Raw genomic sequence first — 9,478 nt, forward strand, 5'->3', positions numbered from 1 at the left:
AAGTTAGGAACCGTTGTCTTTGGCTCTCATTCAGTTTCTTGAAAATCTTTGGAAGAAAGATTCAGGTGACCATAAAGGCCATTCAACTACTTTTACGTAAAAGCAGGCAGCAAAAGTATACCAATGATGCTTTCCATTATGTTACATCTGAGCGTTGGAGAATTTACTGTTATAGAACTCAGCTTGTTCTGTGGGATTTTCACAAGGGAGAAGAGTTCCAGCAGATTTATGGGTGCTATTACTAAAAAAAAGTAATCTAGAAAATAATGTGGTGAATGTACTTGCCCATTTGAGCCCAGCAGATTGGTCTAAGGCATTGTGATCTCTGGCATCTGCTTATCAGGCACAAACCACTGTTCAGAGAGGGGTCTGCAATGTTGTGCAGCCATAATTAGTCATTTTGATAAAATTTCCTGTTGGAACCTGGCTATCGGTTATTTTGCACTTTGGTGTACAGAGTGGATTAAAGTGTGTCCTCTCTTCAGTCTTCTGTGGAGCCAGAAAGACAGGATTAGGGGTTGACAGAGAGAGACCTTCTGAAGCTAAGGAGAGGGGGAGCTGTTGGCTGGGTAGGCTATCTAGCCGAGCTGCATAGCACAGAATATCCGCTAGGATCTCCAGAGAAAAGAGGTTGAACACTGTAAACCTGGCTGTGAGCTTTCTTCTTCTTCTACTGTATTGCAGAGTAGGTAAGAGAAATTTCAGGCTTCTCAGATTTTTTTCAGTCTGTGGCTTATAGCTATGGCTTCTAGATATCAGCTACTGCATTTTTCTTTAAACTGTGATTGCAGTGAGTGAGTGTGGGTTGGAATGAGATTAGGGAGAAAGAAACTTTGTATAGATATAATAAAAGGGGTACTGTGGTAGAATACAGGAACAAAGACAGCACCCTCTGGTCTTACTTGTAGCTTATAAGTTTTGAGTATATGTTGTAATTTTGAAGTACAGTAATTAATAAATGTGATCTTCAGAAATCTCTATATATCTGGAGTAGATACAGAGTGGATTATAGCATGCCTTGCACAGTTGAAGAACACTTGCATGAAATTGCAGTGTATTCAAATAAAATCTCCTCATTTGTGTTAACTTTATTTTTTTCAGAAAACCTCTCATCTGATTCAACACTCTCCAGCCCAAGTGCCCTGAATTCTCCAGGGCTGGGGGGCGAAGGCTTGAACCGTAGGAGGAAGAAACGCACCAGCATAGAGACCAACATACGTGTGGCCTTAGAGAAGAGTTTCCTGGAGGTCAGTGATCACTTTTGTTCAACTCAGCCTATACAGCAATGAAGAAATTTCATTTAACGTTGCTTCTGCTATTACTATACCATTTAGGAAACTGCTTGTGCTAAAGAAGTTGAATACAAAGGCTGTTCCAAGGACCACACAATCAGTGCCTACTTTATTTTAATTAAAACAAACAAAACCATACCACCACCCCACCAAAATCTCATGGTTCTTGCAGTTTGTTGACCGAGTGATACTGAGCAATAGCTCAAGGTTTGTTACTATGCACCTCAAAAATAAGAAAAAAGGATTACCTTTTCTGAGGTTGGATGAATGATGTGACAGTCTAGACATACATAAGATGAAGTTCTTAGCTAGCATTATATTACTTTTGTTAGGCACTTTGTGCAGCTGTATGTGCAGATAGCCTCAATCTATCTTTTATTATAAGTTGAGACAACTTGAGGTTCGTTTGGCTAGTGCTGTAGTTAATCTTTTCTGTTACTTTTTAGGAGATGATAAAAGAAAGATTTCCTTATCAATATCTAGAATTCCTTGAAGGATTATTCACAAGTCAGATCCCTTCTCTCAAAAAGAAGCATATTGGTTTAGTCTTCATCATCCATCCATGAGGAACACAGCTTACCATTGGCAGAAATTTTCCTGCAACTTGGAAAATGTAGGGCAGAAGTATCTATTACGGTCTCTCTCTAGAGAGTGTACCACAGATTCTGGGTATAAATGGCCCACCCACATTTCTGCCTAATGAAGGAAAATCAGAATCACAGAATTGAAAGGGTTGGAAGGGACCTCAAAAGATCATTGGGTCCAACCCCCCTGCCAAAGCAGGTTGCTTAGAGCAGGCTGCCCTAAGGAACCTATAAAAGCTATAATGTAAAATGTCAGAAGGTAATTTCACAGCTTTTCAAGTACCTGTTTCCTTTTCTCAGAACCAAAAGCCTACCTCGGAGGAGATCACCATGATAGCTGACCAGCTAAACATGGAGAAGGAGGTGATCCGCGTTTGGTTCTGTAACCGGCGCCAGAAGGAGAAAAGGATCAACCCACCCAGCAGTGGTGGAACCAGCAGCTCGCCCATCAAAGCAATTTTCCCTTGCCCAACCTCACTGGTAAGAGTCAAGAATCTGTTGGCAAAGATCACTGGAAGAGATAGTCTTACTGTGCTCACTGTGGAAGTTGCACGTACTACACCTTCTTTATACAGCAAACTTGTTCTCACAAGTCTGTATTTTACTGGCATTTTAAATATCCTTCTTGCATACTACAAAAGAGAGGGAGTGCTTACAAAGCAGTCTTCAGTTCAAGTATTTTATTTAGCCAGCTCATGACTAAGTATTTTGGCCAGCAAATTTGCAGTTGGGTTATTGCTTTGTAAATTTGCCAGGTAGTAACTCTGGTTTATTTCTGGATTTTCTCTCTTGACCAAACCTTTTAAAATAAAATAATAGTAATAAAAATTGCTCAACAGTTCTACCCCCCCCATCTTACTTTGTCTGCAATGATAAGTAGATGAGCATCAGTAAAACATATACATGTATTTTGGAGACTTTAGTCACGCAAGTCCAGTGTTATTGTTGTTGTCACTTTTGGTCACGGATGGTTTACATCTAAAAAAAAGGGCATGGAACAAAGGAAAAAAAAATAGCTAATGCTCATGTAATTAATTTCCCAAACTTGTATTTGCCTCAGGTAAACACAAACTTCATGAAAATAAGAGTAACAAAACACTTGCATCAAGGTTCCTTCAGCTCCTTTGCTACCAATGCCCATGGAGGTCTGTTTTCATAAATTGAAACAGTAGCTGTTAGATTTAATAGTAGCTATGCTAATAGGACTGTGGTGGAATTGATGTAGCCTGTAGCTGTCCTTTTGTAGTGTTTATTCCACCTTCATCTTTGTAGTAGCTAATATCTTCCAGTACTTCATTAAATCATTAATTTTGGTGATGCGTCATTCTTTCCCCTCATCCTTGTCTCAGGATGTGTGCATGCAACTTTTCGTTTGAGGGGAAGGGATGTGTTGACTGTACTTAGTACTTTTCTTTCACCCACAATTGGAAAGCAAGGTTACATGCCTTGCTACCAAAGTGAGATTTGTGATAGTGTATTTTAATAACCATGCAAGCATACTTGGACTGCAACTTAAGAAAGCTTCCCTACGTAAATTCCTCTTTTATTATAAACTGCCATTGTATATGAGAAGTTGAAATGTTAACCACAGTCTCAATTATTTCAGTGATGTTTCCCTAAGCATTTTCACTCATTGTGAGCTTCCTTTAAGATTGTGCTACCCCTCAAATGGACATTCTAGCCCTACCACCCCCAGCCTTCACTGGCTATATGCTCTGTTGATTCCTTGTGTCAGGTCTGGAGACTATGTGTCTGTAGGATGATTGGGCTCAGTTTACCAGCCTGACTGCAAGTTAACCATGTGAAGAACAATGATTAATTTTCAGCAGTATGTCTGGATAACCAATTTAACTTGCACCCTGACTGCACAAGTACTAGAGCTCTGGGACAGGATTGGAGGTGAATGCTCCTTTAGATGGCAACCTCCTTTTGTATTGGCTTAAGTCAGTCATCGTAACCACAAGGGTTAGCTGTATTAATTTTAGGTCATTTACTGCCCTGAAATATTGATTTTGACCTTGGCCTTCACTGTTTGGTGGACAGATGACAGATGTGAAGGCTATGTTAGTGTGAAGTATACTGTATATCTAGTGCTTCTTTATTTCATGGACTATTTGAGATGAACAGAAAGCTCTTAGACCTGTCCCACTTGCCCCAGCCTTGTTTAAAATGCATAAAACATTTGACTTCCTATAAGAGAATATTCAGCATGAGGGAGATTTCTCTGATAATAAACTTAGGTACGAGATGGGAAAGGAGGAAGGTTTTAGCCTGTATTTTTGCTATGTTCTCTTGGGAAATTTTTAAGTATTTGTTTCTCTCATTGATGTATAACAGCCTTCAAATATTACTGTTGGACACCATTTTTGTCCATAAAAAGTCCTTTTTTCTCCTTATATTTAATTTTTGCTTATAAGCTAGCTCCTCCAGCCTTGAATCTTAGGATGTTTCTCTCTGCATTATCTTGTTTATTTGTAGCTTGCTTATTTTAAGCTATTCTTGAGTAAAATAAGCTAATGACATTTGTTTTTTTTTTTTAATTTATAGAACATTCCTCACACACAAGGAAACTTACCAAGATAGAGCTCATAGTTTGGTTCAGTAAAAGGGAAACGTTATACTGTTTTTCCATGTAAACACATTACTCTAAATACCTTTGGTAATGCTGTGATGTTTAAGTCATTCTATCAGAGAAAGAGATTTGGAGCTGAAAAGACATTTAAGCAAGAAAACACTATGAATAAATAATATGTTTTGTAAATCTTTCTGGAAAAGTGACTTTATTAAAGCAAGGTTCTGTCATTGTGGGGAGGGATAGGTGGAGGGCCAACTTACAGTCAGTCTTGAAGCAGTATGGGTATAATGGATGTACCTGCCTTCAAATGCTGAATGATTACGAATAAAGATATTGGTGGTAATTAAAGAAGATACTATGGCTGGCCCACTGAATGCTAAAGCAATGGATTTACAAAAAAGTTAGTGTATGCATGGTATTTTCCCTGGTAATTTCCTTAGCTGAGGATGAGAAGAAAGAAATGCAAGTCTAGTAGCTAACTGCTTTTGTCTTTTTCCTTAACAGTTTAACAGTTGTATTCTTTTTTGACCTCCAGGTGGCAACCACGCCAAGCCTTGTGACTAGCAGTGCAGCTACTACCCTGACTGTCAATCCTGTGCTCCCTCTGACCAGTCCTGCTGTAACTAGTCTGTCAGTCACAGGTAAGGTGCATGCCATGAGCATTTCTTCACAAGTCACTTGTTCTTAGTTGTCAAGTAAGTTACTATGTCAAACAAGTAATTGAGATTTTATGAAGGTAAAGATTTTGTTGGATTTCTAATTCCTGTCTTATAGTTTATTATTCAGGATAAATTTACAACTCTCTGGGTTCTATTGCCCAAGTTTCATATAAAATAGGTTTTTGATTTTGCTTTATTGCTGTGCATAATGTGAAGATGTCTCAGACATTCATAAGCTGCTTTGCTGCAATTGGAAAACAGGAAAGAAAAATGTTTTTATAACAGATAAAGAATCTTTGAGATATCCTACATTTGGTTTTTGTATGTTGGTTCCAAGTGTTCCTCTTCTCTCAATTTTAAAAAAACACTTGTGCTGATTTCCCTTGTCCCCACATTAACGTCTGCCATTTTCCCCTTAATATTCTTCAGAAAGTCTTTCTTTATCTCAGTACTGGTCACTCAGGTATCCCAGGACACTTGTCATTGCTCCTTGTTTCTCCACGATGAAACTTCAGTCTTTATGACCATTTGGTTGACTTTCCTGGGGATAAAATCAAGGGTGATAGTGAAGTGAAAGATGCTACCTTCCTTTGCTAGCTCCTCAGCCTTCTCTTGAAGTGACATTTCATCGTAGTCTGAGCCAAACTCAGCAGTCCTTCTCATTTGCACTTGGGGGGCTTCTTGGCCCTATAGAAATGTGTACTTTTCTCCCTTTCAGCTGGACATACAGGTTCAAGTGGGTAGTGGTTTCAGCTCAGTTATATCTGTTTTTTGTACCAATCTAACCAGATTCAATCTTCTAGGCACAACAGAAACCAACTCCAACAACACAGCAACAGTGATTTCAACAGCACCTCCAGCTTCTTCAGCAGTGACATCACCCTCCATGAGTCCTTCCCCGTCTGCCTCAGCCTCCACTTCAGAGGCATCCAGTGCCAGTGAGACCAGCACAACACAGACAACCTCCGCTCCCTTGTCCTCCCCTCTTGGGACCAGCCAGGTGATGGTAACGGCATCAGGGTTGCAAACAGCGGCAGCAGCCGCATTACAAGGAGCTGCACAGTTGCCTGCAAATGCAAGTCTCGCTGCCATGGCTGCTGCAGCAGGACTAAACCCAGGCTTGATGGCATCCTCGCAGTTTGCAGCTGGGTAAGGATGAATGTTTTACACGCTAGCAAGTTAAGTGACAGGAGAGGGAAGGAGAATTCTTGGAATAATTTGCATGGGCTTTTATGTATCATTGTTTTCTGGTAGCTCGCTCAGCGATTCTCGTGTCTTTTACCTGAAATTCTGAAGGTTTACTTACAGATAGTAGACTTTGCCATTCCCGTCAATGTACACAAATACTGCTTTCGTTTTACAGACGAAAAAGCTGTGTTGCAGCAATGTTCTGATTTGCTAAGTCATCCATCCCACTGCAGAGTTTGACTGCAACTTAGCGATGAATCATAGAATCATCTATAGTGGAGAGCTAGCCTAGATCCACTTCTCACCTCTGTATTCATTTCTTCATCATGACCAAGAAGCTGTAAAAGATATTTAAGATATATTGGTGAAGTTTTAGTTTTAAGAAGAGTTGCTGTGAAAGATGACTCTGTTTCTTCATTTCATCTTGACTGACGTCGTTTTTATCTGAATCTGGAAGGTGATGATAGCTCTCTAACAAGTTGCAGTATCCCCCAAATACCTTACAAGAATATTTTACAGCTACAATCAATACAACTCATGTAGTTTCAGTGCCTGTACTTCAGGCATATTGCTAACCACAGAGCTGAAAGGCCACATCTACTCAAGACATCATCAAGGAAGAACGAAAATAAAGACTAGAATTAGGCCTTAATGTTTGATCCCCCTCCTCCCCCTTTTTTTTAACATGATGGTGTACTTCTGAACAGTGGCCACTTTAACACTTTTGTCTTTGTTTCTTCTTCCATGATCTTGCTTCCTGCAGAGGTGCCTTACTCAGTCTCAATCCAGGGACATTAGGTGGTGCTCTCAGCCCAGCCCTGATGAGCAACAGTACACTGGCAACTATTCAAGGTCAGTAGTATTCTTTCTAATGCGTCTCCATCGTACAACTTGAATTTATGCTTTATTATTCTCTACCAAAAAAGAGCACTGGGCATAAGTGTTATAAGAGTAAAGGTTTTCAAAATTCAAATGCCCAAATACATTTTATGTGTCACAGATTCAAGAGCAGGTGCAAATTCAGAAAGCGGGTTAGAACCATGTATGATCTTGTAGAGATCCACAGGAAGACTTTAAGATGCCGCATGTGATCTGGAATTTATTTAGTTATCCTCCCTGCATAGGCATAAAAACACACGTGTTTCCAGCAGGTTAGAGATTCGTGTTTTACAGTTCTTCTAATGTAAACTTGAGTGGAATCACGCTGTTTTGAGGTCTGTAAGGGGGCAGTTCTGAGCAAGACTTGATCCTAAATTCAAGTCCCATATGTCTTTTAAACAAACAAATGAGGAAAGAAGATCCTACCTCCCTAAAGTCCTTACGGAGGAACTTTAAATCCATAAATGCATATTCAGAAGAATAAAGATTTGTTTTGGAAGTGCCATGCAGCCTAAAGTTTCCACTGACTTTAACAAGAGTTGTTTTCAGTTCATAAGTTGCCATCTGTAAAAACTAGATGGTGCAAGTGCCTAAGCAGCTAGCTAACCTTGTGTATTCATATATTTTCTAAACTAGCTTAACAAATCTTATTTGCAGTGTACAAGAAAAAAAAAGATTTCATAAAGTGTCACACTTAAATCTAGACCATAATGTAAGGCAGTGAACCCTGTAGCCTTGTGAGAGTGAGTTGTAACCATGGTTATATGTCAGCATTTAAAAAGTTACACTCAAGGTTACATGACCTTGCGTTCATCTTTTGATACCTGTCATTTTATGTGAACACACATCTCAACCCTTTCCAATACAGGTTACCTGAGCGTACAGTTTTTCTTTGGCAGAAAACATAGACCAGTGTTCTGCTTACAGAACTGAAGAAAAACGTGATGGAATTAAGAGCAGATGACAGAAGCATCTTAGTATCTGCAAGGTCTCATCTGCTCTTCATAAAAAGTTGTTGTTTCAAAAAAAATAAAAATAAATCAGGTACCTGTGATGACTGTCCTTAGTGGTAGAGAGCACTCCCACTAGAGAAAGCAAATGCAGAGACCTGTTGCTTTTAGTCAGGTTTTGCATTATTGCTTACTACTAATGTTATCTCCTTCCTGCTTAATGTTCTCCTTTTTTAGCTCTTGCATCTGGTGGCTCTCTTCCAATAACATCACTGGATGCAACTGGAAACTTGGTGTTTGCCAATGCTGGAGGTACTCCTAACATCGTAACTGCCCCCCTGTTCCTGAACCCTCAGAACCTTTCTCTGCTCACCAGCAACCCGGTTAGCTTGGTCTCTGCAGCTGCAGCCTCCGCAGGGGCCTCTGGACCAGTCGCCAGCCTTCACGCCACCTCCACCTCAGCCGAGTCCATCCAGAACTCTCTCCTCACGGTGGCCTCTGCGAGTGGGGCCACGTCCACCACCACTACTGCCTCCAAGGCACAGTGAGCCAGGCTGAGCTGTGCTGCCAGCAGCCTGCTTCACTGTGCGGTGGGATTGGCTGCCAGCGGGGTTTATAAACTGAAAAATGTGATGGGCATCCTCTCGCCGTGTTGCTGGGGACAAGGGAGAGAAGGAAAAAGATAAAAACAAAAGCAAAACAGGAAGGATTTAAAGCTGGGACAGACATTTGCCTAATTTTATAATAAACACTGTCTTTTCAGGATCGCTTCATGGATCGGAGAACTTTCTAACCAAAAATGTAAAAAAAACAAAAAACAAAAAAACACAAAAAAATGAAAAAAAAAAACACAAAAAAAGTGAAAGGACTACTTATCATTTCCAGCAGTCACAATGACAAGTTAAGGTGGGTTATCAATTCAAACATAGGAAGGGGATTTCTTGTTTCTTTTTGGTCTAAATATCTTTCTTTTTTAATTATCATTTTATTGGTCTGTTGTACAGGCCATTATGTCATACAAGGTGTTTATAATCGTATCAATCGTGTTGGGGGTTCCTTTCTTAACTGGTACAATTTAGGCAGGCCTGTATTACTGGTGTATCTCTATTATTATTATGATTATTATTATTATTATTATTTTTATATATATAGTTTGGACGCGTTTGTCTTCTGCTCCTGGATTATTTTCAGTGAGCTCCCACACTGGGGGGGAGGGCGGGAGGGTGGAGAGGAAGAATGGAGCACAAATAGACTTTGTCCTAATCTTCTGGGAATGTTCTGAACAGTTTCCTCATCCTTGAATTTGTCTAATGGCTACTTAAAGGGGTCAGAAGAGTTAATTTCCATCACC

The 9,478-nt window shown here is 39.9% G+C and overlaps 1 protein-coding gene across 2 annotated transcripts in view; it reads left to right on the plus strand.

Moving 5' to 3' along the window:
• Nucleotides 1–9,273, plus strand: part of POU2F1 (POU class 2 homeobox 1) — a gene marked incomplete at its 5' end in the record, with an annotated part of 105,523 nt that extends 96,250 nt beyond the window's left edge. For both annotated transcript variants that reach the window (XM_084281337.1, XM_084281338.1), the window contains 6 exons: nucleotides 1,102–1,247; nucleotides 2,177–2,356; nucleotides 4,987–5,092; nucleotides 5,914–6,259; nucleotides 7,062–7,150; nucleotides 8,365–9,273. In XM_084281337.1, the coding sequence (XP_084137463.1) occupies nucleotides 1,102–1,247; nucleotides 2,177–2,356; nucleotides 4,987–5,092; nucleotides 5,914–6,259; nucleotides 7,062–7,150; nucleotides 8,365–8,675 (1,178 nt within the window). In that variant the 3' untranslated portion in view covers nucleotides 8,676–9,273. The remainder of the gene's footprint in view (nucleotides 1–1,101; nucleotides 1,248–2,176; nucleotides 2,357–4,986; nucleotides 5,093–5,913; nucleotides 6,260–7,061; nucleotides 7,151–8,364) is intronic.
• Nucleotides 9,274–9,478: the final 205 nt, after the last annotated feature.

Source organism: Netta rufina (genome assembly GCF_964035555.1).
Source record: "Netta rufina genome assembly, chromosome: 1".
Taxonomy (NCBI): domain Eukaryota; kingdom Metazoa; phylum Chordata; class Aves; order Anseriformes; family Anatidae; genus Netta; species Netta rufina.